We start from the raw sequence: 13,495 nt of genomic DNA on the forward strand, positions 1-13,495 counted from the left end.
TCTGCATTAAATAGTTTATTTATCTTTTTAAAATAGCTGTTTCTGTATACATGGAGATGATACTGACTAATAATCCCTTCTGGATCAAAGTGCAAAGAAAGCATCCCTTCAGCTTGTGAGTGAAAATGTGAATTACAAACAAAAAAAGTACATTTCACATGTTAGTTATAATGAAAATGAAAACAGTATTTCAAAGTGCATGTTTAAGTTCAAGTAGAGGAAAAATCTTAAGTTTTCGCTGTGTGCCAAAGCTGCAGTCGAACACTGATGTGTTGAGTTTCCCATCATCTGTTTCACAGTGAACTCAATGAGGAGCTTTGGCTTTGCAGCTTTGGCTCGCAGCCACCTGAAACACAGGCTGTGATGTGCAGTCCTGCAGCGAGGCGTCAAAAACAGTCGAACCGCTGAGTCTGATCCTGAGAAGTTAAAGTGCTAAACGCAGACAAACCTGAAAAAACAAAACGGAAAGCTTCGCACAAGCTGAACCCTGAAAAAAGCTTCAGTAAGCCAGCTGTGTGTGTGTGTGTGTGTGTGTGTGTGTGTGTGTGTGTGTGTGTGTGTGTGTGTGTGCTGGTTCACTTTGATAAGAGTGAGAAGCTTCATGTGGCCTAAACTGACAGGAATGCACATAAATTAGCTTCAGTCTTTACACAAATAAAAGAGTCCTGAGAAAACAAAGAGACAGTTCCAGCTATTTGTGAGGAGACATTCAATATCTTTTTGATTTTTTAAATGTTCTGTATAAATGGTGGATTATAACTAAGATTAATTAACATTTCAAGTGTGCATACAGTATTTTTGATTCAAATGTTGTGACAGGAATAACAGGTTTTAGTTTTTCCAGCTGCTTCTGTGGCATCTGAACGACGGATGAGGATGAGTACGATCCATGGTCACTTGTTTTCAGGATCACTTCTTTTCTCTGCAACCCTAAAACGAACACATGAAGGATTCGACTTTGTGAGTGAATTAATTAATTCAAGAGAAACGACTCAAAACAAACTGACGTCTGCCATTAATCATGTCATGTCTCATCGTCGTACACCTTTCCAGATTACCTGCTATGTGTTGCTTCATAGTAGCCGTTCTCCTCCAGCAGCTCCTCGACGATCCCCTGAAAACGAACATTTACACTGAAGCTGAGGGAAACAGCAGAAGCTCTACAGCTCCCTGACTCACACTTTGTATCATGTTTGTTTAATCCAGACAGAAGTCAAAGTGTCACAATGACCAGTTGAGGTTAAGAGCCAGAACTAGAAACTGAACAAGAGTGATGACGAACTATTGGCTGCCTTGTGACGACGATTTAAAGAATGAATAATGAAATGATGATTAGTGAATCCAGATCAGTCTCACCTGCATCTGCTGATAAGTGACTCCGTCTTTGAGGTTCCCATCACCTGTCAGGAGCAGAGGAACAAAATCAGATGCACAATCGAAACACCTGTCAGGAGCAGAGGAACAAAATCAGATGCACAATCGAAAAAACTTTCGACTTTACAGCCAAAAACACATCAGACTGCATCAATCATTTCTTCTGAGTTTGAGTTTGTGGGTTTGTTTGCACAGTATTTCGTGTCTGCATGTATAATGATGTCTCACCTGTGCTGTCAGCAGCGTGGGGGTCTCCTGTGAAGTGATGGACCAGAGGAAACCAGTCTGAGCTGGTTGAGCCTAACTCCAGCAGCTCTGGAGAAGCCTGGAGGAGCTACAAGCAGAAAAACAGGACTGTAGCCAACTCCAGTTTAAACATTAATACCATTGTTCTCTATTAATAAACATGGATATGAATAATACTGATTATCCTGTGTGGCATCAGATGTCTGGCTCATATAAATAAACCAATTACGTGCCAAGTTGCAATAAATCTCTCGTCTGTTCTGCTCCGAAAAAGTCTAAAGATTAAATGTGGGATTGATTTAAAGCTAAAACAACGATTGGATTAAGCGATTAGTTGCCTGAAAAATAATAAATCATAGAGTTCATGCAAAAGGTTCCAGCTTCTCACATGTGAGGATTTGCTGCGGCCATATATCCTTGAGTTTCTGGACTGTTGTTCTGACAGAACAAGCTGTCTGACTTACACTTTGAGAGCGTACAAACCTTGCTGAGCTCCACTTTCAGGTTGTACGGATCGCTCCCGTGGTGGAAGAGAGACTTTTTAAATCTTTCAACAACTCTTCGTTTGATGTTGTGGTGCGGAGCCGGTGGAAGCTGGAGGTGAAAAATAGACAAATGGTTCAAATCAGCATTTCATAGAAGCACCAGGATGAAACACAACCTTTTTTTTTTGCAGGTTGATGGCCACGTGGTTTAAAGTTGTTATGGATTGAGTATATAGAAACCAGTCCAACCAGATCTGGACTGATGAGACGCCTAAACTGACCTTCGACGCGATACGACAATCGTTGTTGTATTAATGTACCTGCGTGACGTAAATAATTTTGTGCAGCTGCACGAGGAGCCTCTGAATGGGATCATCAATCTGCCGAACTTTCTTCTGGGAGACGCAAATCCCCGCTGACACTGAAGTGAGAGCAAAGCCAGACACACAAACTGAGACTGAGGCCAAATAAACAAGAGAGACATCCGCTCTTTGGGTTTGTTGTGTTTATACAGACTCATTTCAAGTTAAGCAGGGCGAGGGTGAAAATGTACCTGGTCTTGGTCTGGACCCAGATTGAATGTGGTCAGGTGTAACACAGGCACTGGACTTTAATCCTTAGAGCACACCGACACAGTGAATTAACCGACATGAAAAAGTAAAAGCACGAGCAATAACAAGAACAAAACAGTAACTTCGACTGTGAGACTGCCAGACTCTCCTCCCCTTCTTTACAGATAACAGGTCGACTTATCTATCGTGGAAAAAAACAACACGTCACCCGACCTCATGATGAATATTCTCACAACTGACGGAGAACTAACCGCAAGCTTCAGCGTCACCCTCTGAGACGTCATCTGAAAAAAAAAACACATTTATGATGATTTACGACATGCAATCAATTTATTTTCAAATCTTTTCCCAGTCTGTTAAATTCAGACCTCGACTGATCGTCTGCTCGCTGTGGTTTGAGTGTGGAGTCGGAGTCTCTGCGTTTATCGAGGATTTTTCCTGCAAAAACAGCATAAATATGTATATTTATGTGTGTGTATTTAATCATAAAAATAGTTCTTGGTTACCTCTCTGTGCCACAATAGATAAAACACAAGTACTTAAGTACTTTCTAAGTTACCTGGGAGAGGTTTGAGTGACAGCAGTCCGTCCTGCCTCTGTGCCTTTCCAGGAAATACCTCTGCGCTCGCCTCCTGTCTCTCTCTGCTCGTCTTTCCAGTGCGTTCTGGGACGCGTAGAGTCCGTCCATCAGCCTCATCATGATGTCGGAGATCCTCGAGCTGACGGCCACAATGTCGGGACGCTGGTCTGCGTCTGGGCTCAAACACCTGACGGGATATTTGATATTAAGTAGGACAATAGAAACACAAAAGACAGGACAACAGTATAAAATGATCGACATTTCAAAATAAAAGCCTCACCATCTGATCATGTCTGTGACTCTCTCTGAGAAAGCTCCGTCTTCAATCGGCTCGTAGACAGCCTCGACAATCTGCAAGCACAGAACGATGACAGACGACAGAGAGACAAACGTTTCATGTACTGTGTGTGTGTGTGTGTGTGTGTGTGTGTGTGTGTGTGTGTTGTATGTAACCTTGCTGGCCAGCGACAGCATGTTACTGCTGTTGAACGGAGGCTGTAAAGCGGCCATCTGGTAGAGGATACAGCCCACAGCCCAGACGTCAGCTTTCTCTCCGTACGGCTCGTTCTTCACCACCTCTGGACTAACACACACACACACACACACACACACACACACACACACACAGCCACAGAAATGTGAATACATCTTAACTTATGAACAACCCTCATAAAAACAGATTGTTGACAGGACCGGGAGAAATGTCCCTCGCTCCCTCTGAAGGCCTACAGCTCAAAGCTGATACTCACAAATATATAAGTACACAAAAGCACACATACACACACATACACACACTTGAGCTGCAGGATCTGTTGTTGCTGACAGGCTGTAATAAAATAAAAAGCTTCCACCGTGAAGTATTGGGATAAAGGAAAAACAAGTCAAACAATAAGTCTTAGTACGTGGTTTAAAAAAATAAATCAGGGAGAATGAAGATTCTTTTTGCATTTCAAGGAAAGTGTCTAAATGTTTAGAATAAAGTCATATAGATAAATAAATAAAGACTCTGGTCCGTTAAATGAAGTAAGGAGAGCGACCTCTTCCAAGTTTGTGAGGTTTCTCCTGCACAGACACAATGTCTTGGCAGCTGTATATACGCTGACACTAGTAGCTCAAGTTTCAACCTTCCTCTCAAAACACAAAAGAAAAAATCTTCCTCCTCATCTTCTTTATTCCCCCTCAAGCCGTAATACTCCATCACAGATCAGAGCTACTGTCTACCAAAGAAACAGCCCTAATAAAACCTCCTCAAACCAAACATCGGTGTGAAATATTGAGTGAATTTCCTCACCAGGAGTAAAGGATGGTGCCGACCACTGACGTCAGCTTGCTGTTCTCCTGTTTCTGCTTTGCCAGGCCGAAGTCAGCTTCAAGTGGATAAAAAAGAAACAGGGTTAACTTTTCTACTGAGACAGCACAGAGAGGGTGACGTGGACGTGATGTGTGGAAGACTGACTGATGGTGACTTTGTCCTTTTCTCCCAGCATGATGTTGTTTGGTGTGAGGTCGCGATGGACGATCCTCTTCTCCTTGTGCAGGTAGCGCAACGCTCGACACATCTGAGAACAAAGGATTTCATCAAGTTATTAAAAAGGACTCCGGAGAGGCCGAGATGTTTCCATTCAGCCAAAATGTCTCTCTCTTATTTGGCAGTGGAAATTATTTATATCCATATTTTAGCACAGAAATAGACTGAAATTCCTCAGCTGCTGGAGAAACTAAACACTCTCTGATCTTCTGGAAACTTGTCTCGCACCGCGGTGCTTTCCAACTCTTTTATTGTCCAAATCCAGATGTGATGAGCTCAAGTAGCTCTTCATCAACAAGTCACGTTCCAAATATAACACCATTAAATACATAAAAGTTTAATGTTTTTCATACAAGACATAGGAAGATGAAGAGTGATGAGCAAATATCTGGAGCCTGGAGATGAGTGTTGATGATGCACGGTCATCGGCGGCGCAGAGATGGTAATGGGAACTGTTTGCAGCCTAAGCAGGCCACAGAATTGGGATGATTGTGGCGTGTGAGGCATGTCACGAGTGTTTATGCGGCGCAGCTCGAGTTGTCTAGCTCGCAGACGTCGCTCCATTTTATTGTGAGGATAAATATGCTAAGGACAGGTTTCACACTGATCAGTAGTTTGATTCGTGTGTTTGTTTTCCTCGTAAACACAAATACAATCTGTTTTTTTTTTTAAATCAAATCAAATGAGTTCAGCTACAGTGACAGAAAGTAACTACTTGTACCATGTCTTCCATTTTGTTCCACCTTCCTCTTCTCCTTCACTTCATTTTGCATTTTTTACATCACTACATTTATCCGACATCTGTAGTTACAAGTTCAAACTAAGATTGAACATTAAAAAACAAAAGATCAGTTTATGAAATACAATGCTTAGTTAAAGATTAAATTTGTGGCTCCAAACTTTGAGTGACTACAGTAAAATGCAACCTAATAATTCAATATATATATATATATAACAATATTTCATCCACAGAAGCCTTTTTTCTGCTAAATGTGTTGTGTAATCAACTCTGGACTAACCAAATGAAGTGTAGCTGATCTTTCTGAAGACATTAACTTCTCAAAGCTCTGAGGTTTGTTACCTGAATGAAAATATTCCATATCCTGTCTTCTGTGAACTGCTGCTGTTTCTCCTTCAGAGAGTTGAAATGTTCGGCCAGCGGCACTCCCTCGATCAGCTCCATCACGATGTACAGCTTGTCGCCTGAAACGAACAGATGAAACGTATGATTCAGTTTTCAGCAGCTGTGAGCTCAAATGGAAAAATAAGTATCCTCACCTTCCAAAAACGTCTTGTAATATTTAACAACATTCGGGTGTGTCATCTAGAGGACAGAGGAACATATGAGTAACACGAAATATGGCCGCACTTGTTCAGACTGATTATTAAAATTGAAACTCGGTGCCTGTTCTTTGATGATGGTGAGCTCAGAGATGATCTTCTCCACATTACTGTCTCTGGACTTCTTGTCTTTGCCAAACACCGGGTTGTGGAGGTTCACCTCCTTCAGCGCCAGGAGGTTCTGACCGCTCTGCTTTCGGACCTGTCATCGAGGATATTTTATTGGAACCGATGACCTTTCGTGTAAACCATCTGAAGCAAGACAAACCGCAGTTCTTGACATGTTCGTCGTACCTTAAAGACGCTTCCAAAGGCCCCGGTGCCCAGATGGTCCAGTATGGAGTAACCATTGATGACTTTAAGGGGAGGTCTGTTCTGGTCCACAGCCTCGATGCTTTCTCTCAGACTGTCCAGTTCTTCTTCCTGCAATACAAAACACACATTTGCAAGGTAAGAAATAATCAATTTTATTTGTATTTATTTATATTTCTTTTCATTTCACTGCCCAAAAAAAACAGCTGAATAAACATTTAGAAGCTGCTCTCTTACAGTGTAGAATGAAACTTTGGTTTGCAGCCCCTCGTAGGCCGCAAGGTCCCGTACGTAATGTCCAACATCAATAAACAACTCAAAAAGGTCTGTGGGAAAGAGTCTGAAATGGATAAAAGATTGCATAACAGCATTTTTGGAGAGATTTTTTTTCCAAAACAGATAGACAAAGTGCAACAGTTAATGCATGACATGAAGCTAAGGTTGTATATGTTTAGGATCTGTGTGTATATATATATATAGATATATGTTGTAACATCACCTCTTAAACAGATGTCTGTTTCTTTCCACGCTAAAGAGAAACCGCAGGGTCCGGAACGCATAGCACTGCCGACATGCAAACAACTTAGTGGTGACACCATCTCGATTCACATTATGAGGTAATTTAATACATTTATGAAGTGATCTACCTGTAAAGATGTGACCTTCGGTCCGGAGTTTTGTGGTAAAATCAACTTTGCGATTATACAGACTCCATTTTCCTGAGAACAGAAAGTCAAAAGTGGTTTTTAAAAATGTTTTTACATGAGTTCATTTGGACCTCTCAGCTCTGAGTGAGGAGGACGTTTCCCTACCTGCACAATGTGGTGAGCAGATGTGTCATCCAAACTGAGCTCAGTCAGAACAGTGCAGCAGGCTGGAAAATGGATTAAAGAGGCTCAGTTGACTTTGTTTAAGAACATCTTAAAGTCTCAGACAGTCCGTTAGTCAGCTGTGAACACGAACCACAAAGTCTGGAAACGCAGATGCTTTTGAAATGTTTCTCTGCAGATGTTTATTGGGATATATCTCCTCACAAAACATTTATATTTTCCTCCAAACTAGTTTGATTTCAGAGTGGTGTCTTCAGACAGTCAGAAAGAGAGCGTTTACAACTATTTCCTCCTAAATCACAGACACAGTAAGTCTCAGTGGTCACTTCAGGAAAAAACTGTTTACATTCTCAGCAACTGATAAGACTCCTCTGGGGGGAGAATTTACTGCGCAGCGGTAAGCACAAGTAAAAAATTTACAGGCCTGTTTCACGATCTTAAATTATTAACAGCACAAAATCTTACTGGGTGACTTCAAAATCAAGAAACCTTGCAGAAAATCCAGTATTTTATATGCACTATAGGTGTATATGGGATCATTTGTACAGTAGCCGACCTGACTGCAGGGCCACGGTGTTGTCCACCTCTTCCTGCGGGCTCAGCTCCTCCCTGACGTGCTCCCTCTGGATGCGGCCGGCCGCGTTGGCGCTGGAGAGCGCGTCGATGGACGAGCGGTCAGAGACGTACTGCCTGTCACTGTGAGAGTTATTGTGTACGTCACCATACTGAATAATGTAAATAACGGCATTTCTTTCGTCACTTGTTTTGGCCTGAAAGTGAAGCTTAGTGAGCGAAACGTCTTGTGATGTTCATTACTCTGATCAGCAGACCATCATTGGCTGGGAGGTGGAACTGACTGAGATTCAGGCGATTGGGGAGCTGATGTTTCAAAGGCCATAAACCACAACTACAAGTCAACAACCTGCAGATAAATGATTTAAACCTTTTTCATTTTATAAATACTCCAAGGTACTGCAGCAATTCAGTGATGCACTCCCATAAATGTTTGTGAATTCATGTGAGAGTGGTTAAAATCGAAGCTGCAGAGGCTGAGACATGTTGACTTTACAAGGGTCAAACTCCAGAATCACTGGCTCCTACAATTCCCATAATGCAACCAACAGTATATTTTCATTCGACCTTCACTGCCTGTTAAATCTTTCAAATCCCGTGCCTCAGTTTGTCATGCAGACTTTCTGCTACCAATCTAGAAAACTGAGATAATCTGGATGACCAATTAAAGACACTAAGATGCATTATGGGAAATGTAGGATTCAGCGTCTTTGGAGTTTGGCCTAAACTAGAGACTAAAAGTCAGCAGATCTTGGCATCTTTCTTTTTTTAATCAGTCTTTTGTGAGTTTAAAGAGGTCTGGTACTAAATCTGTGGAGTAACCCTTTAATACTTCAGTGTGCTCAAAAAGAAGGAGCTGGAGCTCCGATTTGGGATTTTCAGGGAAATTGTGAAGCGTGCTAACAAAAGCAGAAGGTCTTTGGTTGTTTTAACTTTGAGCACAGCTGTGAATTGACTTCATATCATGTTACATTAATATCAAACCTGCTGAGCAGCCGGAGAAGCTGCTGCACTCCACCCCAGCTCCGGATCTCTGTCCTGGTGTCGGCGTCCTCACAGAGCTGGACCAGGATCCAGGCGACGCTCCACAGCAGCTTCAGGTGCTGGCCGTACAGCAGGCTCAGCAGCACCGGCAAACCCTCCAGCTCCCTCACCTGCTCCCTCACCTGCCACACCGGGGACAGGAGCCTCAGCAGCTCGGCGCTCATCCTGGAGGAAACATCAGACTCAGTCCTGGCTGGCTTATTTTCATGTTTTTATTATGTTTGTTATAAATCTTGCTGATTATTAGTTTATTATTCAGTATCCAAAGGGTCATATGTCTTAGTGTGTTTGTGTACTTTCAGATAAGACGACATGAGAACAGACGGGATAAGCTGAGACGAGACGGGATGCAGCAACTCGATTTGTTCCCATAACTTAGAGACAACAGTTATCTGACAGAAACATGGACAGCAGTGATTTCTAACCTCTTTGACAGCAGGTCATACTCTTGCAGTATCACGAGCAGGTTCTCCACTATCGGGAGCTCGCTGATCTCCTCCTTGCACTCTGGGCTGCAGGAAAAAAAGACTTGCAACAGATGAAATCCCAAATTTGTTTAAAGCATTACATTACATTGAGTATTTGCTTACCTCTCAGCCAAAGTGGTAAGTGCCAGCAGGGCTCCGAGCAGCACGCTGCTATCTGTCGTGGAGAGGAGCTTCCCCAGGGTCTAGATGTGATTGACTTGGTTAGAGTATATTTGGGTGTGTCTTTCTTTGCTCTCCTGTATTTTGGCTGAAGTGAGTGAGTGATTGGGGGCAGCCGTCATCAGCAGAGCTGGGCCATGTGGCACGTTCAGTCTGTTTGTTTGCCAGCGTGGTATCAGCATGCTGCCAGGGTGTGCCTGGGACGGACAATCTTAATCCCTTTGTGAGGGAGAGTGTCTGTATGTGATTTGCAAGCCTCTTGGAAGAATGTTTTCTATTGTGTGTCTACCATTAGAGCCTAATGAGCATCTAAGTCGTGTTCATTTGTTATTTTTTGTGTCTAAAGTATTTTACTTTAGACTTTAATCTGTTCATAAAAACATTTTTAGTTTCCATTTATTTGTTTTTCCCTGAGCTTAATCTTATTGTTACTCCCTTCCCCTCATCCCCTGGACTCTCTCTCTCTCGTAACATTTATCTAGAAGAGATGATAAACAGTGAGACCATCATTCTACAAGAAAAGCATGACTTAATATATAATACCTGACAAAAACAGTATAAAAGATTTGCTATCCCTCTACGTAAGGCTTTTCATTTGACTACTGAGGGTGATTATTTGCACAAAACTAACAACCATAACAGCTACCGCGGAGAATAAAATGTATGTTTTTATGTAGTTTGTCATGCGGATGATGAGAGAGGTCATTAATATCTAAAAGGTTTATTCCAGTGTCTGTGATGAATGTTACTGTAATCGGTCAGTGAGTTCATGGTCGTGAATAAAGGGTCATAATGTGTCTAAAATAGAAAAGGTTCATCCTCTGGGGAGCATGAATCTGTGCATTATATTGTAACATTAACCTTCTAACATTGGTTAATAGAAAGGTCAGCAAAAACACAGAGGACTGTTGTGGGTAATGAATTTCCTCTGCAGATTTAACAGAAGTAGATTGGTGGAAAGTGCTGGATGGACCAACATTGTAATCAATAAAACAAAAAATACATTCAATATTGTCAATACAGCATGTAGTGAGTGACCAGAGAGTGACTTCCTGTGCAGCATTGAGTGCAGCTCAGACATGAATATGATTTGAATAGCACACAATCACAGATAAGCTTATCACAGCTTATCACTCACCCTGTGGGCGCCGCTCTCGATGACCCAGACCCTCTGATTTTCAACGACAGACAGCTTCTGAAACATGTCTGCGGAGCGATCAGTAAACATGAGGGCGTACTCAAGGATAAATTACTATTATTATTATCATTATATCAGCGTTTAGATACTGTCATCAGGTTACTCACAGGTCATTGTGACCAGCTTCTGTGCAGCAAACGCCTGTTCGTCACAAGATATGTACATGGCAGTGACAGACTCCATATACTGAGAGAGAAATAAAGCAGTGATGAGCACGACATGAGATAAACAGCTTGTTTAGGCTGTGATGTATGAGAAAAATATTAGAGAGCGTTTACCCTGGCAAGTAAACTGATGCCTTGGAGCTGATGGAGGAGTTTCTAAAAGAAAGCAGTTATAGAAACATTTATACAGCGGAAGTTTTTATAGAATATAGAATATTTTTCAAGTTGTACCTGATGGTGAGGATCTCTGATTAACAATCGCAGGCAGATCAGAACTCTGAGGACAGACTCGGGTGGTGCATGGTCAATCCATTCGCTACAGAAAGAGTCAGTACTGTCAGTGACATCAACCTCGCGTGAGACAAGAGAAGAAACGTTGAAGTGTTTCACGTTTTACCTGCAGAGTCGGTTCTTGACCAAAGACGTGAGGATGTCAGAGAACAGTGTGTGCAGTGGGTGGCTGCTGAAACATCTTTGGTCTCTGTACGTGATGCTGAAAAATGTCGATCATTAGGTCCAAAACGGTGCGGACTTGTATTTGATAATGAATGTTCAGCCACCTTAAAAAACAATTCTAGAGAGTTACGGGTTCCTTTTGCACCACAGGTGTAGAAGAAGCTCAGTATTCTGGTCCCATACAGGGCTGGATAATCAGACAGGAATGCATCTCATAGTTTCTGATTTAAATCAAAATGTTGACATTTTCTTGTTTTTTTTTTGTTTTTTTTGTACGTCTGCTTCTGTTTATATAAAAAGCAAAATATGATTTTGTATCAGTAAGAAAACTGATATTTAATCTGGGTGCTGTTTGTTTTGGCTCAGTGTCTTTGTTTTTGTTGCTGTTTGTATGTTTTTTTTTCTTTCTTGGCTTATTTTTTGATTTATGTCCCTGTGCTTTTGCGAATGGATCCTCTAAAGCACTTTGTGTTGCCTTTTGGTATGAAATGTGCTCTATAAAAAGCTCCCCTCATCCCCTGGACTCTCTCTCTCTCATAACATTAATCTAAAGGAGATGATAAACAGTGAGACACTCACCAGAGACCATCACGCTCACAAGAGAAGCACGACTTAATATTGTCGTATATCTGACGAAAAAAGTATTAAAGACTTGCTATCACTCTATGTGAGGCTTTTCATTTGACTACTGAGGGGAATAATTTGCAAATATTTGCACCCTGAAAGCTGCATTGTTCATCTTCACCCACAAGCAACAACAAAAACAAGTAACATCAAGAATAAAATGTCAAAATGTGTCATGTGGATGGCTCAAAAGAGGTTTATCCCCAGTGGAAATTCAAAGTCTGTCGTGAATTTAATCTGTCAGCTACATTTTGTGATATCTTGTACTTGTTGTTGTGAATAAACGGGTCATAGTGTGTCTAAAATGGAAACGGTCCATCCTCTTCTTTGTGCTCTTTCCCATGCACCCTGTAAAGCACTTTGAGTTGCCTCTGGGCATGAAATGTGCTATTTTAAAAAAAGATGCCTTGCCTTGCTTTGCTGAAAATGTTCAAACAAGACCGAGCACTAGTTACATATACAGACTTGTATGCACCTAATGCAGGAAACTAGTATAAAAAACTGTTGGATGTGTGGTGCAATTATTCAGTTATGTCCAACTATATGAGATATATTTAGACATTTACTAAATGAGAGCTTTTTTTGGATTATTTTGACTGAAAACCTGAATTTTTCCAGCTCGGATGCTTCACTGCTGACGTCGCTCTCGCTCCTCTGTCTGCTGGTGTCTTTCTGAGGAGGAGAAGGAGGATGCAGGCCTTGAGATCTGCTGCGTGCTTTACTCTGACTCAACGCTGCCACCTGCAAACACAAGGGAGACTCTCATACCACAATATACACACACACAAGACCTGAGGAAATATGAGCCGGTTTGTATCTTATCACCAAAATGTCTAGACACACTGCCTCAGAGTGGCGTCTTTTGTTGTTTTGTTCACCTCTTGTCTGGGGTTGGCTTTGATAAGCAGGGACTGAAGCCTCCTGAGATCATAAGATGTCCTAGAAAAAATAAAAAGGATATATGGCATATTAAAGAAATGAACTGCACATTTTGTAACCGTGAGGAGGAGGCGACCCGGCTTACTTGCTCTGGATTCCTCTGGATTTAAGAGGCAGTTTCTCTCCTTGTCTTGCTTTTTTAACTGGATTGGACATTTTCAGCTTTTGTTTCCATGAGTAACCTGCAGTTCAACAGTCAGACAAAACACACTGAGCTTGAACTGGCAGTTTAAACCAAACATGACTAAAGTCTAATGTGTCTTACCCTTCCTCCAGCTGGCAGCAGATAGTCGATTTGGACTAAATACGAGTTTTGCTGCATTAAATATCCGTACTCAGGCATATAGGCGACATAGTTTTTTTTTATTCCTGACACAGTAGACGCCCCACATACATGAGCGAATAAGAAACAGCAATAATATAGTTCAGTGCATTTCTAACCAACCCAAGGAAGCGGTATTAGAGAGTCTTTGTTGCCATGGACACAACAGACGCTATTAGAATTCCGTGACACTGGAAATGTCGTTACTTGCACGTAACGTTACTGTAACGTAACTATTATTATTAATGTAAACTGGTAAC

General features: G+C 41.7%; 1 protein-coding gene across 1 annotated transcript; it reads right to left on the reverse strand.

Annotated features, from left to right (window-relative positions):
• nek10 (NIMA-related kinase 10) lies at window positions 1-13,495 on the reverse strand. Its single transcript, XM_027286343.1, has 35 exons — window positions 13,179-13,495; window positions 12,999-13,095; window positions 12,853-12,913; window positions 12,579-12,715; window positions 11,292-11,387; window positions 11,126-11,210; window positions 11,009-11,050; window positions 10,838-10,916; window positions 10,671-10,738; window positions 9,476-9,555; window positions 9,311-9,397; window positions 8,826-9,050; window positions 7,825-7,964; window positions 7,251-7,312; window positions 7,086-7,157; window positions 6,938-7,002; window positions 6,676-6,778; window positions 6,421-6,549; window positions 6,191-6,328; window positions 6,064-6,109; window positions 5,867-5,988; window positions 4,714-4,816; window positions 4,549-4,624; window positions 3,711-3,840; window positions 3,538-3,608; window positions 3,237-3,444; window positions 3,046-3,115; window positions 2,929-2,961; window positions 2,659-2,721; window positions 2,426-2,526; window positions 2,104-2,214; window positions 1,603-1,708; window positions 1,357-1,400; window positions 1,059-1,114; window positions 1-930 (listed from the first exon to the last, which is right to left on the reverse strand). Exons 2-35 carry the CDS (start codon window positions 13,067-13,069, stop codon window positions 894-896), a joined length of 3,117 nt encoding a protein of 1,038 aa, XP_027142144.1. The 5' UTR covers window positions 13,070-13,095; window positions 13,179-13,495; the 3' UTR covers window positions 1-893.

Source organism: Larimichthys crocea, chromosome XIII (genome assembly GCF_000972845.2).
Source record: "Larimichthys crocea isolate SSNF chromosome XIII, L_crocea_2.0, whole genome shotgun sequence".
In the NCBI taxonomy this organism is placed as follows: domain Eukaryota; kingdom Metazoa; phylum Chordata; class Actinopteri; family Sciaenidae; genus Larimichthys; species Larimichthys crocea.